Source organism: Pyrgilauda ruficollis, unplaced genomic scaffold, assembly GCF_017590135.1.
Source record: "Pyrgilauda ruficollis isolate IOZ18807 unplaced genomic scaffold, ASM1759013v1 scaffold17, whole genome shotgun sequence".
Taxonomy (NCBI): domain Eukaryota; kingdom Metazoa; phylum Chordata; class Aves; order Passeriformes; family Passeridae; genus Pyrgilauda; species Pyrgilauda ruficollis.
This window is the reverse complement of record NW_024515875.1, coordinates 2224074-2244210: the sequence shown is the minus strand read 5'-3', so window position 1 is coordinate 2244210 and position 20137 is coordinate 2224074. Positions and strand designations below refer to the sequence as shown.

At 37.1% G+C, this 20137-nt stretch overlaps 1 protein-coding gene across 4 annotated transcripts in view; it reads left to right on the top strand.

The window, feature by feature from the left end:
* The window catches only part of CBLB (Cbl proto-oncogene B), a 127706-nt gene that overhangs the window by 8769 nt on the left and 98800 nt on the right, over positions 1 to 20137 (top strand). For all 4 annotated transcript variants that reach the window (XM_041463966.1, XM_041463970.1, XM_041463968.1 and 1 more), the window contains exon 3: positions 2097 to 2347. In XM_041463966.1, the coding sequence (XP_041319900.1) occupies positions 2097 to 2347 (251 nt within the window). The remainder of the gene's footprint in view (positions 1 to 2096; positions 2348 to 20137) is intronic.

Sequence of the window (20137 nt, the reverse complement as noted above, 5' to 3'; positions counted from 1 at the left end):
ATTTCTTCATAAGTATTTGCATGTGTACAGCTGCACACACATCTAGAATGTGTCCCTATGCAATACTTTAGCTGAGCTTGAGTAGCTCAGTGCATCAGTAGTCAAAAACTACCTGTTAGTCTTAGTCTCTTTTTCTTCTAGAACAGAGCATTACAGAACAAACTATCAGAAAATGTAGGTAGCTCAGAGACAATTTTAATCTTGTTATGTTAATGATGTGTAGGAAACAAAGAGTACATTTCTCTTCCAGTAACATTTCCAGTGGAAACTAGATTCAAATAAAGGTGTTCTATTAGCCTAAACTTATTCTTTGATTAATATCTATTCAATTAATATTTGTGCCATTTGGGATCACAATGATTCCAAGTCCATTGAGATGTTTTCTTCTATATGGTTTAAGTGGCAAAGTTTTAATAGTGAAGGGACTACAGGGGTAGTTTTGCTGAGGCACTGCCAGAAGATTCCCTCCTGTCCAGTAGAGCAGCGAGCTCCAAGATGGATCTGCTGCTGGCCAAGGCCAATCCCATCAGCAACAGTGGTGCCTCTGGGGTAATGTCTTAAAGAAGGGGGAGAAAAGCTACTGTGCAGAAGCAAATTGCAGCCAGGGAGGGGGGGAGTGAGAAAATGTGAGAGAAACGCCTCTGCAGCCCTGCAGCTCAGTGAAGGAGGGGGACGCGTTCTGGCTGCTGGAGCAGATTCCCCTGCAGCCCATGGTGGCGGCCATGCAGCTCCACAGTGGAGCTGACATTCACTGTAAGCTGTGGAGGATCCCGTGCCAGAGCAGGCTGGTGTGGGCTGGGATACCTTAAGGAACCTGTGCTAGAACAGGCTCCTGGCAGGACCTGTGGTGCCTTGGAGAGAAGAGCCTACACTGGAGTGGGTTTCTTGGCAGGACTTGTGTCCCTGCAGAGAACCCAAGCTGGAGCAGTCTGTTCCTGAAGGACTACATCCAGTGGAGGGGATATGTTCTAGAGGAGTTTGCGAAGAAGTGTGGTCTGTGAGAAGGACTCACGCTGGGGAAGTTCAAAGATGACTGTCTCCTGTGGGCTGGACCCCTGTCTGGAGCAAGAGAAGAGTGTGAGGAGTTCTCCCATTGAGGAGGGAGGCATGGCAGAGACTCGGACTCCGCTCAGGAGTCATGAACTGACCACAGCCCCCATTCACTGTACTACTGTGGGGGAGGAGGTAGAGTGGAAAATAAAATTAGGCCCAGGAAGGAGGGAGTGGTGGGTGAAATGTGTTTTTAAGGTTTGGTTTTATTTTCTTGTTACCCTACTCTGATTTGATTAGTAATGAAATGAATTAAGTTCCCTGAGTCGAGGCTAAGTACCTTAATATTAAGTACTCGTGACAGTGTTTGGTGAATGATCTCTCCCTGTCCTTGTCTTGACATATGAATCTTTCGTTATGGGTAGGGGAATGGGAAAGAAGCTTTGGTGGGCACCTCCTTACCCAGCCAAAGCAAAGCACTGAGCTTCTGTTCCAGCCAGGAGCTGGAAAACCATGACTTTATAATATTTTTGTTTCCTGGTTTACAATATCTGTTTTTGAGTGACCTAAAGTCTGTCTGTTGTAGGTAATAACTTTTGAAGCACTATCACAGTTCAGACCATTTTCTTATGTGCAGAGCTTTCAAAATTATATTTCCCTAGGGTCTCAGAGGTTATATTGTTGGATAAAGAGAGCCAGCAGATGACAAAGTAATTTATGTCAGTTCTTAGTATATACTTAAACACCTGTAGCTAAGTTAACCTGCACAAAACAGATCTGTATGAAAGTACTGCTCTTGGCATTTTTGCATGCTGTGTTTTGATATGCTCCTTAGGATATATTAGAGAGGAAAAGACATACTTTCAGGGCAAACCCACAAAATATTTAGGTAAACTTGTTTACTTTTTATAGATGTGACAAGATGAAGTAAAATTTTACCTCTTTTGACATTGTTGGAATTTCACAGAATATAAATGAAGTAGGATTTAATTCTTTGGGACTGGAGGCTAAAGAAGTATGTTATACCCAATAAATTGGAAAATATCAGATCAGTTTTTGTCTTAATGGTTTTCTTGTCTTTTACATTCTCTTGTTTTTCCTTATAGGTAAGATTGTGCCAAAACCCAAAGCTTCAACTCAAAAACAGCCCACCTTATATACTTGACATTCTACCTGATACTTACCAACATTTGCGACTTATACTGAGCAAATATGATGACAACCAGAAACTTGCACAACTCAGTGAGAATGAGTATTTTAAAATCTACATTGACAGCCTTATGAAAAAATCCAAACGGGCCATAAGACTCTTTAAAGAGGGAAAGGAAAGAATGTACGAAGAGCAGTCACAGGACAGGTAAGTAAATACTTAAATATGAAGTAGATCATCTGGTCTGTCTGTATTCTTAACACTGTTGTCTGCAGCCATTGTGTTTTAACATTTTTAATTATTCAAAGAGCAGATATATTTATTGCTTGGATTCATTGACCCTGCAGTTCAATCAGTAATTTGCTGGATTTGTTTCACTGTGTGCTCTTATCTGTTGCTTTGTGACCTTTAAAACCAAGTGCATTTCCTTCATAAAACATTGATTTCATTGTAATTATTTATTCACAGGGTTTACAGTATGTAGTTTTTCCTGTGGTAGAGAGAGTGACTGTTCACTTGGATTGGGCTTGACCTCCCTCCCTACCCTAGATCCTTAAACTTTGGGAGCCATGATGGGTATTAGCTTAGAGTTTTCACAAGTGATGGAATGAAGCAAAATAATAGTCACACTTTTCAGGTATTACATGATTTTATGATAAGGTAATGATAATGTTAGTTTCATGCTATGAAACCTTTTCAGAAATCTAATGGATTCTTGATTTGCAATGGTTCAGTTTTAATAAAAGGAATTAATGCCCACTGTATCTGCACCCTTAGTGGTAACTGAAGAAGTTTTTAATATTTGATTACCTAATATTTTAGAAAATAATATTTCAGGAAATTCTGTGCAAGATCTGCAATCTTGTTTTGGGAAGAGGGGGATACAACATTGTTGTGGCCGTTAGTCTTTGCCTTGTGTGGTATTACTGTAAATTTATGCAAATGAAAGAGACGTTGCTCTTTCTGAACTTTCCTCTTTGTAAACGAGATAGTGGGGAATGAGATGACAAGTGAATGGAGGATTGAATTCCTGCTCTTCTGTCTGTCTGCACTTGAGCTCTGAGGCAGGCATGATGGCAGTAATAGTTTTACAGCTGGTGAAATTGTTGGTAGAAGTAGTGAAATGTCTACAGTCTTGTAAATGTCACTGCTGTTATGTTTGAATTATACATGTGTTCCTTCCAGATCTTTGGCCATGATTTTAGCTACTCAGTCTACTGTGGTAGTCTTTTGGACTTGGTAGGGTATCTGAAATTTGCTTGACACCTAAGGACTTTTTTCTTAACATCAAAACTGTCCAGGTGTGAATATACTTATGCAAAAATGCTCCAAGAGTAGCAAAATACACTGTTTAAGGTATTTTAGTGAACAGTAAAGATTTTGATGAATGAATGTTTTTTGTGTTTGAATTTGTAAGTGTGTAAAGCCATGTTTTCACTGTAGATGCATTCTTACCAGAACTCTTCAAAGAGTTGTCCATCACTGAGCCTATTGCTACCTATTTTTGGTATCCCATTTGGTGTATGAAGAATGGCAGAAGTCATTGTGTTTCAAAGGAAATACGAACTTGTTATGACAAGGGAAATTTGACATAAGTAGTTTGATTATATAAGCAGGTTTTATTTTGACTTACCTGTGTTGTATGAAACCCTAATCTAGTTACAGGTTTGCTTAAAGTTAGCAAAAATTAAAGCAAATTTCAGTGTCACTTTTTTGAACTACTTGCTGTGAGCTCTGTACAGTCATTCAGGCAGTATGTTAGTAACTCTAGTTGCTAGAGTTGCTTCTTTCCAGTTACTCATTTAATTTCCTGTGTTAGGGTAACAGTGGTGATAGAAGGACGTTTTTTGTGAAGCACAGGTGTGCTTCCTTTGAAGACGTGTAGTTAGCATATTTACTGTCTATTTGGGTCATTCTTGTGAGATGGTTGGAGAGGAGGGATTTTAAAACAAATCATACTAATAAATATGAGCTGAATCATAATCATTATTTCAGGCTTTTAAAATCGGTATTTCAGAAGGTGACGGCTGTCTTATTTTGCTTAACTGATGGAGTTCAGAGCTTGAAAATAGGAGTATAATAGAAATGTTTTTCTTCTGTTCAAATTGTTAGCTGTGTTTCCTATACAAATTGCATTCTGACTTAAAAAAAATAGTAAGTGTCACTTTATGATCATGACCTGTGTCATTCCAAGTAAAAGTCTATATACCTTTATGATTTCAGTGCATCTTCTTTCATCTACTGGTGATGCTTTATCTGTATGTGTGTCCTAGTTTTAAGTTGAATTAAGGTGTACTTGTTTGCTGAGCCATCTGACGCAGTATCTGAGCACTGCTAAGCAGTGCTTTAATATACTTGATCATGCTAATTCTTGGTAACTTAGCAAAAGATGTTTTTATTGTGTTTTCTTTGCTTCCAAATATGCTTGCATTAACCTTATTTGTTAGCACTGTAGTGTAATTGTAGCAGTGATCATTTAAAGATTGTTTTTTTGAAGATGCTTCCAAAATGACTGTCAAATTATAGTCAATTTGTAGTAGAATTATTAGGAAATAGTCAGTTTTAAAAAATGGTAAGGCAAATGTTGGCACCTGGACAATTTCTGTGATTTTCATTCTTACTCTGTTTTGGTTTCTGGATAAAAAGGCACCATGGAAAAGAGAAAAGCTTCATTCTTCATAAATTTGATTGGTATCATTTTGGCCTATTAGCATTATTGACTAATCTTCATTTCTACAGTGATGGTACATTTAGGAACCAGTGCCAATATACACATGATTTTATTTGTGTGATGACACAAAAATGACTCTATTGTGAATAATTTATCATAAATTTTAGTTTTCAAAGATCGTTTGGATGAAACAAGTTAGAGAAGCAGCACTAATGCAGTGTAAGCTTTTGTGTCAGCCATTTGTATATAATCTGACTGCCACAGTATCTTGTTTCCATATCAAACACATATGATAGCAATTTAAGAGTTGGTGCTGTCATTCTGTACTCTATTGGATGAGTCTCGCTAAGAAGGGAAAATAGGGTTTGCAAGTTTGTTTCTTGTGCTTAACTGCTTCGTTTTCTGAGTATGGTGTCTTCTACAAAATTATGTCCTTTCAGTCTTCTTGCTTAGTGAAGTAAGAGATAATGTCCAGTAAGTTCTGTAAACTGTACTAGATATAAACTGCACAGAAGTCTTTCTGTGAACGAAACAATTTTACTTTTTAAAAGGTTATTAGCACAAGCTTACTAGAATTACTGGTCCAGGCTCATCTATTCTTAAAAGTCTTTCTCTGTCTTTGAAGGTTTTGGGGTTGTCTTTTCTTCTTTTCATTGCTTTTCTTTTTGCCCTTTGTTTATTGGGAAGTAAACTAAAGCTGGAAGGCATCATTTCAGTGAAGCCCAAACTTCCTTCCCTTTTGCTGTATTCCAGAATTAGACATTCAGAAAAAATAAAAACTCTGTTGAATGGCAGTTTTTGAGACAAATGTGTTATCCAGGTGTAGAAATCAAGCACAGAAGTTATAATAAGAAGACTATAGGAGGAATAAAGTGGCAGTGGGAAGATTACGTTTGGATTCATTCAAGGTATTGGACATAGTCCTCACTTCTTACTAATGGAGACAAGTGGGAGGTTTCCTGTGATTTCCTGTAAATCATATCCTTAGAAGAATGTCTTGAAATTGAACTTATTTTCTCACTTTTAATATTGCTTGCCTTCTGCTATAGGCCCTTTGTATGAGGAGAGGCAGAAAAGTATAAAACCAAGGTGTATACTTCTTTATAATAATATCTTAAAATGCTCCTTGGTTCAGCCAGAGTTGGTTGGCTGTTTGTTTTAAAGTGGTATTCCAGAAGTGGAAGGTAGATATTTCTTAAGTAGTGGATGGTACAGATGAAGATGTCAAGAGGAGAAGACTTGTGGTGATTTTGTAGTCAGTGCAGGAAGGTGTGCATGAAGGAAATGTCAGAGTCCAAGAAGTCCTTCGAGATGATCACAAAACCACTTTTGTTTCTGTCTAGAAAGTATTACTAAATTCTCTTGTGCATCTGGCCATTTTGTGTCTTGATTCAAATTATGTGTTTCTATATTGTACAGTTTGTTTAAATGTTGGTGCAGAATTCTTATAGTCTGTTATATCTTCTAAGGAGGTCTTGTACCTGCAATTCAAGTGATAGATCAAGTTCTCCTTTGTTGCTGTTCATGGCTGTTACTGGATTTATAGAGTATTCCATTCCTCTTCCTTAAGTCTGCGTTGACAGCTGTGGTCAGTTATGGTTCTTGGATCAAGCCCTTGAACTGGTACATTAAAATACACAACGTTCTTTCTGCTGCAGAAATTTCTCACCTATTTCTCCTTATTCTGAAAGTACAGACTTGATAAGAGGTTAAAATAGTATTAGGATGGGTGTCAGGTGTGCCAGCTGTAATGCAGTAACCCTTTGTGTACTTCTGTCCTGTGGTGTGAGGTAACTTACCCTGCTTCCTTGAATTACCTCTGGTTATATTACAACCTTGCTGTTTTATTTATAGGAATTTAGGAAGTTTATAACTTAGCTAGCCTCACAACTTGTTTGTGTCTCCAGGCAGAGCAGGTTTTGTTGATTGTGGGAAGGATCAGGAAGAGTAACGTTTTAATTCAGGATGATTTTGTTTGGAGAAGTTAAGATTGTTTTGGCTGATGTTTTTGAAATGTACAGATTCAGAAAAGGATGCTGTTAATGGGCCTTTTCATAGAGCCAGTTTTGGCTTTTGGTTGACATCACACGGATAACTTGGTAATTGTTGAATAAAAGTTACAGGCTCCTTGGTATCCTGTGATTTGTTCTGTTTTCCAATCATATTATGTAGTTTTTGGTCTCCAGTAAATTCCTCTAAGCTATAGATACCATCAGTCTGTTGCTTAACGTGATATATAAACCTCTAAACTTAAACTGTCTCAATACATTTTAGATATAATATATTGACTATTTTACTCTAGTCTTGCTGAAGCTGAGAGAAAGGAATCTAGTATTTGGCTTTTTCCCCCTCTTGTATTTATTTACCTGTATTTTTAGATCACTCCTTCACTAGATTTTTAGTAGAAGTTGCCTTACTCTGCTTGAAAGTCTTCTGGAGTGTTGGCCCATTGCTCCTGTGTGTTCCTAGAAAAAGGAGGGCACTTTCTCTTTCAGTGTATAATGTATGATAAGGTAATTGGAAATGGAGCTTGGCTACAATAAATAGCCTCTAACAAAGAGGCTGCTTCTGAGGAAAAGTGAGTGCATGACTGATGAGATGGGGTTGCATAGGAGGAGGAAATGCAATGATTTTTTTTCTTTTTAAGCTTTTATGTTATGGTGAGAATTTCCACTCTCTTCTCCCCTCCTGTTCCTTAGATGTGATGTAAAACCAGATGTAAACCAAACAGCTTTATTAAACTCTTTGGTGTACCTGACCTACATGAGTAGTTGAGCTTCAGTGCAGATTTGGTGGAGCACAAGCTGTTTGCTATTTTTGGTTATAGTTTAAATTAAAAAAGGAATGTTACACAAACACACTTTTCAGACAAAGAGACTCTTGTTGCAGAGGGCAGGTGAGAACGCGTGGAGGTTACAAATGGTAGAGCAGTATTATGACAGCTTGTTCTCAGCATAAATGCAAACAGGCTATGTGACTGCAGTTGTTGTAAGGCTGTATTTGAATTTTAGATTCTTTTTTTATCATCTTTAGTGCTTGGGGGTGGGTATTGTCAAATGAGAAGAAAGGAAGTATTAGTACCAGAGTTACTTAGAGGCACCTATTTATTCAGATTGCAGAGGAAGACAAGGATTTCTAAAACCACAAAAGATCCTAATGAAAAAATAATAGCTTGTGAGTTCTTATAATTGATTTAGATCCTTGATTCATATCTAGTTGTGTAGAGGACAGATATGTGAACTTTTACTTTTTACTCTTATAAAATCAAACAGTGTATTGTATGTTAGTGAAAGGTCTCTTTCAAACATTTTACAAGTAATGTGGTGTTGGCAGTCATGTCTGAGTAGAGTTGAGCTGGTTGTGAGGGGATATAATAGTCTGATATTTTCCGTGCTGTCTTTTGTATAATTGTTTATGCCTTATGAAAATGTACATGGTGCTGATGCCAAATTTTAAGGTGCCATACCTTATACCCATTTTGGGCAGGTGTGAAAGCTCTCAAAAAGCACAGATAGGGGAATCAGTCCTGTAGACTTTCCATATATGTTTCCTTTATGATAAAGCTAATGCTAATTCTGCTGCTAGGATTATACAAAATGACTGTTGCAATGTCTAAACTGACATAATTTTCTGTATGATTTCAATTTGTCTTTAGAGCTTAATATAGGATGGCACAGTAAACTAGGGGAAGTAGGTTGTTTTCTGAACATACAGTACTTTTGGTCAGAGATGTTTGGAAATAGTCCATTGCAGTGAGGATACCAGTCCCCATTTCTGGTCTGCAACAGCTCTCACATCCCTTCTCCATACTTGCCTGCAGGGTCTGTATAGGGATCAGCTGTGCTTGTGAGGGCAGAGCATGGTCACCAACTGTAAACAGAGCTGTGTTCTTAGGTATGATAAAGCCCAAGTTAGCAACTTTGGGAACTTTCTGAGGAGCAGGCAGTGCTGAATCCTGAATTTAGTGTGTAGTAGCGAAGTCTGCTGTAATGGACATGAATACGTCTTTTATCAATCACTTTTCTATGTGCATTTGATTTTTAGAAAATTTGGTCTCTGCTTCTCTATCTCAAGAAGTATCCTATATTCAGTGATAAGGTATTTGTTTTAGGATGCCTTCAACACTAGCCTGCATGATGGAAGCTGCTTGTCATGCAAGCAGGAACACAAGGAAGATTATAGAAGAAAGATCCATTTTTATGAATTGTATGCCTAAACTTATAAGCACATATAATTTTATTTTTAGGCTATAAAAAGAAATGGATTCCTTTTCCTAATTTGCTGTGGCATTGTTTCCCATCAAAAATTAGAAACATGAAAGAATAAAAGTCTGCTTTTATTCTATAAAGAGATGAAAAAAAGGTTGGGAATAATCACTTTCAAGTGCTACACTTGCTGTTTAGTCAATAGAAGCTCTTTGAAAGTTAAGTAAAGCCAGTTTGTAAAAATAAACATGCTGTAGTGGTAATCCTTTGTCCAGGGAATGCTTGATCAAAAAACCAGCCTAGAAGACATGCTTGCTATGTATCAAACCTATGATAAAGACAATTTCACTAACCTGTAAAGAGTAAGAAATAATCTTAATCTGAAAAAATGGCAGTATATGTTTTGATTAACACAGCTGAAGTTTTAGTTCAAAACAAAAATGACAGAGTGGGATATTGATGGAAAAGCTGATGGATGGAACTACTATATTCCATTCATTAAAATCTGGCATGCTAGGGAATACTTTGATAATGTCATGGAATTTTAAAAATACTTTGTGGTCACTTGACTTAATTTTTTTTTCAAGAGGACTTTCATTTATAATGCTTGAATGGTCAAACAGTGGAGTAATTTTAGTATAATATCTGATGCATTTTGTAGATCAAGACTCCACTGGGGACCTGGACAGCCCACCTGATGAGCTAGTCTTTCACTGCTACTAGCTGATTTTTGGCAAGCTGTGACTCTACAGTGGGAGAAAAAAAATTTGGGGAAAAATAATTAAATTTAATTTTTGTCTTCTATTTTATGCCACTTGTGGGAGAGTTCACAAGACATATCCTTGCTTTCCCGTAAGATAAAACAGTGAAACTATATGCCTTTGAAATTTGAAGCAACAATAAAAAAGGAAAGGATTCCTATCACCTATAGCAAAAATGTGTCAAGATTACCTTATTTATTCCACAATTCTTACTCAAAGTTATCACTAATAATAGTTTGAGCCTTACTTTGTTTTGTCTGTGGTACTAAACAAACGTATCTTTAGAAATAAAATCCACAACCAGATAGCATTTTAAATATTAGCCCCAGTTTTGCATCTACCTTGCCCAATGCAAATGTCTCCTAGTGGCCAGGAATACTGAGTAATAAGGTATGGAAGTCTTATGAGCTCCTGATTATCTGCTCTCTCTGTCTCCTGAGCTCCAATAAGCTGTACTGCACTGTGTCTGTTTATCTTGATATGACCAACAGTGGAGAATATAAAGACTTTTGAGAAAGTCTTTTTGACTTGACGTACTGCAGGATTGGATCAGATGTGGGGTATTGATGGCAGAAAGAGACGGATCCATGGGCTTGTTTATGAGTGAGTAAAATAAAGGTCTCTTGGAAATGCTGGTTAATTACATCTGGGGCCCAGTGTTCACCTTTTTTCCTAGTATCTGTTGACTAACTTATGTTCTTGGTTTATGAAAGATATTCCTCAGTTTAGTGTTCCCACAAACCCCAAACCACATGCTGCCATTTGCTCCCCTCATTTTCCCCTCTCCCTCCCTGCTGCAGCAGGTTGGAGAGGAGACCTGGAGGCACAAAAGGCACAGACAGAACAATTTACTGGAAGCTGCAATGAGATAAGAAAATGAGCAGGAGCCATGTTAATAACAAAAGCTTACAAAAGGGAGAGCGTGGAGCTTGACCTGACCGCAGCCATGTTCCCTCTGGCTCAGGACCAGCGTTGTCACCGCTCTGACCAGAAGGAAATGACCTGGGGTGGAATGGAATAACGTCCAGATCCTGGCCATGCCCCCCATCCCAGCTACTGTAAAAATTAACCTTGTCCAGAACCAGGACACACATTCAAAGAAGTGAAACTTGCATACTTAGTGGAAAATCTGTGGTCATTCCCTAGCTTGTGTAGATTATTCTGTGACCAATTCTAGTCTTGGTTACAGTAAGAACAAAGAAACATTTTAATCATCTTTGTTGTTTTTTGTGTGTGTGCTAGGCCTCAGTAATGTTCTGAAGGCTTTTACTAAACTCTTTGTCCTGAAAAAAACCCAAACACCTTCATTGGCTCTTAATCAGAAATCTTGTTACTTTTAAAGATATGGTAAGTTCATTGTTAGTTATCCCTCTTAAAATAGTACATTTTGGGCAATACAGTATTGTTTAAGAAATGACTGCATGAGAAAAAAATTGCCTCCTGTTACAAGTTTAAGGTCACTAATGTAAGACAGACAAATGTATTAGCATCTGTTTTCAAATTGTTCCAATGGAAAATCGTCCTTAGCCAACAGAATATTTTGTGAACTCATTTCAGAGTTGATTCTGAGTCATGAATGTCTGTCATGGGAAGTACGAAATGCAGGATCAGTAATAAAATGTCTTGTACCCAAGAACATTTGTTAGAACAATGTTCAATTTTTTTTTTTTTAAAGCAGTCATTAATTGGTGAGACCTGACCGGTGTATTTCCTAGAGCAGGCCTTTAGTTCTAACTGCTCTTCAATGGGAGAATGTGAAAAGACAAAGAGAAACACCTTCAGATGTTTTTCATGTGAGCAGTTTTGAACAGTTTATGTGGCTATAGAGAATTAGTCGTTGTGTAACTTGTAAAAAATGAAATTATTGTGTTACCAGATTAATTTTTTTTTTTTTGGAAAACACTTAGTTTTGACTGAACAAAAATAATTTCTTTAAAGTCAGAGTTAGAAGTTTCAGCGAATATGGTGTGTAAGCCTTCCATCAGCTCCACTTAGGGTAGAACTGTGTAGGTTGTATTTAATACTCTATAAATGTCATGCATGTTAAAAGAAGACATAATGCAACAAATAGAGCCTGAAAATATTTCTGTTTGTTCAGATATACAGCCTGTTGTGAAAATCCTGAAGTGGAGAACCTGTGTTCCAACTGTTGTTTGTCATTAAAAATGATTACAGTCTCTGTTAAGAACATCTGCTTGCCTAATGTGCCAGCAATAAAGGAGATGTCTATGTTATGTTAACTTAGCTTGTTCTTGTCTCTTCATTTTTAAGTATTTGGTTTTAAAATACTAGAAAAAAACGAATCTTTTTGAAATGAAATATTGTTGTAGCCTTGAGCTCTGAAACCCTGTAATAGGAAAAGCACATATTCAGTTGCTAGATCAACTCAATAACGCTGAGTCGGTCATAATGAATAGGCTGTCTCTGTATTTTTTGTTCTGAGTTTGAACAGCTATCCTTTATTTCTAGTTAGGTTATTTTTTTACTGGTTGCCTGAGTCATACTAGGTCACTTAGATGTAAGTATTATGCCATTTAATTTACAATATACAGCAGTTCTAGGTTTTTCTAGAATTAAGAGTAGCATTTACAGTTACATGCTTTTTGGTTATAGCAGCAGATTAATGGTGGGTGATAGGAGTGCTGATAAAGGCTTGTGTCTGTTCTAGCTTCATAAGAATTTTTAATCCACTTCATAAGTACATCTTACTGACAGCTCATTCCCAGTGGCTGATGCTCCAGTGGTTTTACAGCTTAATGATACATATTCTGTGCTGAAAATACAGAAAATGTGGCACATATAGCCAATTTTTTTGTCTTGCTTAGAAACTCATATGTCAGCAGGCTGCAATCCTCTCCTCCAGTATTTTGTTTTAAATTTGCTTCTTTAATATGGCAGACTGGAAGACTGTATTGTGCTATTTTGTTCAGATCTCTGCACATCCTTTTTACTCTTTAATTCATAGCTGTAGCAAGTACACAAAGATTAAAAGCAAAAAAAAAAAAAAAAGCCACACAAACCCAAAAGTATGTAGCATCCTGTTCATGTGTTTCCTTTTACTGTTAATCCCTGTAATTAATGCCCTATGAGGAATGGGGCTCTAATCACTTACAGAGCACAGCCATGTAAGAAGACAGAGCTCGTCTGGGGGGTGTTCAGCAGGATGGAGCAGGGGTGCCCCAGTCAGTGTCCAGCTGTCCTCCAGTCTGTGCCTATGGGGGTTCATTAACTACACCCATGTATGACTGACAGGCTTGGAATTATTGTCTGAAAGGAATCCTGCCTTATGAAGTGCCACTGAGAAAGACTTGCTTACTTCCTCTAATTTTTCCACTTCCATTGGGAGGAAGAAAGGAGTGGCGGGAGGGAAGCTGTTTTCTGTGATGATCATGGATCTCGACAGTTACTTTGAAATAATCTTTAAAGAATCTCAATGCCAGGATGAGATGTGTTTGAATACCATATACCAGTTTTTTAGTGGCTCAAGAGGAATATGAATACAAAATGCTTTTCTGAAAGTGCAGAAGGTTTTTTTTCAGGGTTTTCTTTTGTTTGTGCTACATGAATTTCGTGTTATTGATGCTAAACTGTCATGGACAACCTAAAAGATAAACATAGTTTTTTAAAATCCTCCAATATATCTTTAAATGGATTTGGAGGACAGATTTTTGAATGTTTGTTCTAAAAATCAGTTCTTTATTTAATGATTTCTGAGAATGCAGTTTGTTATTGGAATGGACTACTGAAAGAACTTTTGACATATCTTCTCAAAATTTATAAGCCCAGTGCACCCACTGTACTGGAAATGGTAATATTAGTGAAATAAACTAGCTTATGTTTATTTAGAGTAAACAAAGCAACAAAAGATAGCAAAACCCATCTCTTGGATTCTGTTTTAGCATGGTAAAAGTGTCTAGTGGCCAAATACTTCAAACATAATTGAACAGTAGAGTCATATCTGTTACACCAGTTTGAGGCACCTGTTGGGAAAAAGAGCCGTGTAAATGTACTGTTGCTTTGTTTATTTGTGCTTTGTTTTCAAGTGATGTAATGTGCAGAAAGTCTTTCCAGGGCAGTCTTTTCCTTGGGCAGTGATTTGTTCACACTTGTTTTAAGCCTGTTAAAGAGTTCTCTTTGCCGTGTTCTTATGTGTCTAAATAAGCTAGGAGGGGGCAATGACAAGTAAACCTTAGAGTAAAATCGATTGACAGCTGTGAAGACATTTAAGTTGTGGATATTCATGGATATGCAATTTAAGATACCTGTCATATCCGTCTGTATCCTTGTGGAACATCAGTTCTGTGAATGCCAGCCATTTGCTGTATTAAGAGAAGGAAGAGTATTTGTCACTGGAAAATTGGTGTATGGGTTAGAGTTGCCAAGAAAAGGTAAAAAATGTCTCAAAGGGTGCTTCATGTTCTTTTTTACCTTTATGTATACTTGTGTCTCTCTCTTATAGCTTTGCTGTGTGGTAGTCTTTCTTACTTGTTTTTGTTTCTAAAAGCTTAGCTAAGAATCTGAAGTGAAAGCAAATGGAAAGGTAGTGCTGATTTTAGTACAGCTCCCATATATTCTATTCCTGGATTTCCAATTTATTTTGTGTAACAGCAGATGGTCCATCTATTGTTTCATTATTCTTTGGGGAGTCTGACCCTCTATAGTGGGTGTGTGCTTTAGTGGAAAAAGAACAAGTGAAGTGTTTTTTGTTTTGTTTTGGGTTTTTTTTTTTTTGGTTTTTTTTTTTTTTGTGATGGATATAACTCACTTTATTAAACTGTTGATGACCTCTGCAATTCTAACTCTTAAGATTTATTTTTATTTGAATGCTTGCTATTGTGTGTAAATTCTATCATCAAGGTGGTTTTTTCTTTGTTGAAGTGTCAAGGGTAGTTTTGATTCAAAAGGATTGTTCACTGCTGTAAGTGCTGTTTTGTGAAATGGCATAATTTTACCATATGCCTTGGGTTCTGTTTGAGATACTATGAATAAGCAGTGTGAGTGCTTTCAAAGAGGCATTCCTGCTGTCCCACATCAACCATGTGGGCTTTCAGCTAAGCTTCCCAGGAAGTCAGCAACATATGTGTACACAATGTGTGTATTATATTGGCACCCACTCACAGTGTTAAAGATGTGTCAGCATTTCCAGAATAGTTCCCTATTTTGAGAGCCTTGTTTTAGCCTGCATGTGAAAGTTATCTGTGATGGAACTTTACAATCAGTCTCAGCCATTGTAGTTTTCAAGTGTGACTTTTTGCCAGGTGAATATAAGCTGAATTAAATTACTGTATGCAAATTGAATGGAATACATCTAGAGGTCTAGTGTCATGATAGACTCTTAACTCTGAAGCAGTTAAGTGATCATTAAGTGTCCTGAAGCTATAGTGGATGCCACTATTTTTGAGGAATTGTAAGGGATTTGTGGTAAAATAAGATGGCCTTGGGCTTGTTGTCTAAGCTGAACAGCAATTATGTTTTTCTAGTAATCATGTTTGAGTATGGGGAACCTCCATTTTCAATGAATTTCTTTCAGCTGATTGAGGTTCTATCCTTGTAACAGTCTGTAATTAATTGGTGTCTCCCTTATTTGTCAAATCAGTATTTTTTTAATATACTGAGCAATGGGGTAAGTCTGTAGCATGTTTAAACTGTGACAGTATTTGTGTTCCCCCAAGTTACAATGTTTTCTTGCTGGAAGCCTTTGCCTAATTAAGAAACCATCTTGTTTCGTGCACTCAGCGGGGCAAGCCATGGGACAGGACATGCTGATTCTATGGCATGTGGGTGGCTGTGTAGGAGCAGAGTTCACATTGGATGTTGAAACAGGCAGACTTCAAACATTTCAGTTTGTGTGCAGGAACAATAACTTGCTACTATAGTTTCAAAAGCTACATGCTGTAAACAAAATGTTATGTTATAGCTTGGGATTTACTTATGTGTGATTGTATTTTTCTGGACAGAAGTTTTATTTTAAATTAATGTGTTTTCAGCCCCCTTTAGCTGAATGCCATCTACAGCCTTCCATATAAATGTCAAATGGTTTCATCTGGGCACCAGGGGTCAACAAGACAAGCCTGCAGTTTGAAGATAAGCAAAGCAATGCTCTTCCATATTCTCTCAATCACAGCTGAGAACTGACACCCCTGGAAAGAGCTCCTCTGTGCATCCCTGATAGGAAAGATGGGTGGGTGGGACATTGCTGTTAAAACACTTCCCTTGTGCAGCTCTACACATCCAGTGGTCCCACATTTCTGCAGTGGTAGATAATTCTAATTATTGTTTTATATGGAATGCATCCTGTTTGTGACTTACTTGAACCTCCTGAGAGGAGCTAGATGTGCAATACATCAGGTAATATGCATAGTGACAGCAAGTATGCAAATTGCTGACCTTAATTTTTGTGCCTCCCTTAGGAAACACCAGTTAATATTGATAAAGGAATATTGTATTGACAGAAACCTGAGACTTTGTGTTCTGAAACCCTGTCCGTGCACTCCCACCAAGGAACCATAACCCCTCCCTAAACTTCAAAGTATCTTCTAGAACCTGAAACTTTGATTGCAAAGGACAATGAGCCCAGATGTTGCAAGAGCTTATCCTCTCTGAGCTGGAGTGGTTAAACCCTGAAGCAAACACCAGTGTAACCTTTTGAACCTTTTTGGGAGTGGGTGGAGCTTGCAGGGAAAATAAAGACCCAGGTGATGACCTGGTCTTCGATGTGATCAGGTAACTGGCAGGGGTCATAACACATTTATGTGTTGGGTACGCAATCCAACTGCCCTCCTGATTAGATGGATCACTGTAGTCTGAGCTCCTTTTAGTGTCAGTCCAAGAGAATTGCATTTCTATAATGAAGTCTACAGGTCACTAAGGCATTAAATCTTGTGTAAAAATCTAATTTACAGTGCAGTAAGTGTGCATAGATGGCCAGCCACTACTGTGTCCTGCAGTAAATAGCTTTGCAGGATGATGGCCGTCATTTGTGATTAGAAGGTCTGTGTCCTATTTTCTCCATCTGCAAAATGTGATTGTTTACTTAATTTATTCATGCTTGTAAGTGCTTCTGTCTTTTTAGCATCAGACTGCACTGATGTTGGATTAAATTCCTTTGGCTGATGCCTAAGCTCATATTTGCATGTTTCCTCTGAATGATCCACATCAGAGATGAGGGGAACTTGCACAAACCTCAGACAAAATCAAAATTTCTTTAGGCATTTACTTTTTAAGATACCATCTAATAATACTTGAAACCGTGATGGGAGCATTTGCAAGTCTGAGTGTTTCATGATATTCTGGAAGTTTGAGAATAATTTAAGTTTCATATAGATTTGATTCTGCTTAATAAAGTGTGCTTGATAGCATTCTAGTTTTATGTATCCTTTTGGAGTCTTTCATAAAGACCATACACTTTCTGGGTTTAATATTACAAAATTAATTTTCATTTACAACGGCAATGCTCCTTTCAAGAGTAACTAGATGGATGATAAAATGTACACCAATAATGTTAACAGAAAAAGGTGTTTGAATTGCTTTGGATTAGTCATATTTCTTATTTTGCAACTACTTTCATTTCTGTGTAAATCCTATATACCCTGGAGCTCCCACTGTAATGGTTCTGCCTCATTTCCATAATTAGCATTCCCTCCCCACTGCAGTGTTGCTAAAATGTCCCCAGGGTTCCTTCTTCCACAAGGCTTGATTCCCCAGTGAATTTAGGATGAATGTATGGCCCCCTGGGGAGAAAAAATAATATAGTCAGCAGATACAGCTGTCCATGACTGCAGTGTTATAACATAGTTTTACACTGACAGCTGAGATTTTATATACTCTTTAGCTTATAATGGAAAGAACTAAGTAGTAATAATGCTGTCCCATCAAGGACTATTCAAACAATCACATGCACTTAAATAGATACTCTTTCATCTTTGAATAATTAGAGAACATTTCTATTTTGCCAGTCCAGCAAATGTTCACCAGACCTTCACAAAAAGCTTACTTTATTCTTTTTGATGTTGTTAATGTTTGAATGGCACTTTTATTTGTACAGTACTTTAACTCTTCAAAGTGGTCTTAGAAAGGCTAGTTAGATTTTTATGTTCAGAGAGATTTATTTTTAAACAACCATACTTTAGCTTTTTAGCTTAGATACTTGATTACACTGAGAGTTTTGCTTTGCTGCACAATTCAGTGTACCCTGTCTAGTATAATTTGTTTGAAGAAATCTGCACATGAACCATTAGAGGATAAGTACTTGATACTGCCTGAACTTGTGCTTTCCAAGTTAAATAGTGGAAACCTTTCCTCACTGTTCTGTTCCCATTCTGTTCCCAATAAAATATTAATAAGATTTTAGCTGCAAATTAATTTGTAAAAGAAGATTAATTTACTTCTTATTAAGTAAGTGGACTGAATTTGGTGCAGTCAGATTTGGAATATATTACATTGGGCTTTTTTACAGTCTTAAAAGGTGTTAGGTATGGCCAGAGAGGGTTGGAAGGTAAAAGCTTGCAGAGGAAGAGTGAAGGAGAGGCAAGATACATGAGGTCCTGACTGACCCATGCTTGAATGTGATATGTTTTGTGGCCTGTGACTTTTTGGCAAATCAGTAAGCATGACATGAATAACATTATTCTGTTTTCTGTTACAACATTTAGTAGCACATGGTTGGTTTAGTTTGTGTAAAAGCAAGTGACGCCTCAGATTCTTTCTCTCTCAATCTCTTTTTATGGATAGAGGTGGAGGCATTTAGAATAGTTAGTCAAATTTATTAAGAGTTCATGAGAAAGACACACAAAATGCATGTCTTAATCTCCCTGGCTATAGAGGACCTCAGTGTTTTGTTCCTAAAAAATCAACATTTAGTCAATAGCTCTCTCCAAGGAGTGCTTCAAGTGTGTAATTTAATTTGATTCCATTTGGTTTATGGTATGTACTTAATCTGGAACTTGTGGCTAAATTGAAAACTGAACTAAGTATATGTACCTCTTTTAAGTCAAAGGTAGTTGGAGGGTTTGAGTCTTCTTTGCAGTGAAGAATGAAGCAAGATTTATTAGACAGCTGAATGTCTATTCAAATCTGATTTACCCACCAGTAAGTTCTAATTTGTTGTGTGTTCATTTTGACTCAAAGTGATGTAATTCAAGTGCTTTGGTTTCATTTTCTCTGTCCCTTACTGTAAGTTTTAAAGGAAATGCTGAACAATGGCTGCTGTCCAGAAATCTGAATCGTGAGACCCAAAACTGCTGATTCTGCTACTCCTGCCACCACTCCTTCCAAAACCAGTTTGTTGTTAGTTCGTGCTTTTGGATGTCAGTGCATCTTCTGGTTTACGGGATAAAATATGCTCATTTTCAGGGCAAAGGCTGCCTCAGTAATATGTCTGAAGAATACAATGCACCACAATTCATCAACACAGAGTTTTGTTTCTACGAAAGGTGGTATTATCCCAATGTATTTGAATTAGTGAAGTTAGACTTCATGTGTAATACTGACGTAGGGATCAAGTTAAGGATGAAAGAAGTTGAGCTTTTGCTTTGGTCATATGGAAGTGTTTTGAATTGGAGTGCATGGAGAAATAACCCCAGCTGACTCAAAATATACCAAAACAGAGAGCTGCATTCTATGGTTTTTATTATATTATTTATATCACTGTTAGAGATGCAACTGCTCTAAATTTTAATATCTGACTTAGCAAAATAGTTTTATAATACTAAGGTTTTTTTGTCAAAGAAACCCCTCCTGTTTAATTTTTCATCATTATTTTAATAGGCTTCTATGATAAGACAGTTTATATCAAAGTTAATATATGTTTTCATGTCTGTCTAAAACTTGACAGAAGATGAATGCACTTTAAGACATATTTTTTTAAAAGCATTATTTTAAAATGATTGTTGCGTTGTGTTTCTGAAAGTTGATTCAGAATCATATCTAGTAATGTTCTAATGTGTAGATAAAGACTTGGAAGCATTTGATTCCCACCCTCACATGCCAGTGGTTTATGTATTTTACACAAAGACCAACCTGTTAGTGTTATGTGTGAAATAAGTACAAGTGGGATTTTGGCCATATTCCTGAATTTTATATGATATTTAGTTCTTAATAAAAAAGTACTTTAGATTTTTTTTCAACCAGAAATTGTGGAAATTGAGACAGAGAGGTGTGAAACCAATTTTCCTAGGGTTACATAGCTTGTTCAGAGCAGTGCCATGAAGAGTGTCTCCGGCTCTTCAGGTTCTTGCTTTGATTTCTGTATTATATCATGCAAAAGATTTTTCTGCTTCCATATTTTTATTAAAAAGGGGAGGATACTTAAGAAGATATTTGCCTTTGTTAAACCCCTTTCTGATCTAGGGATTTGCTGTAA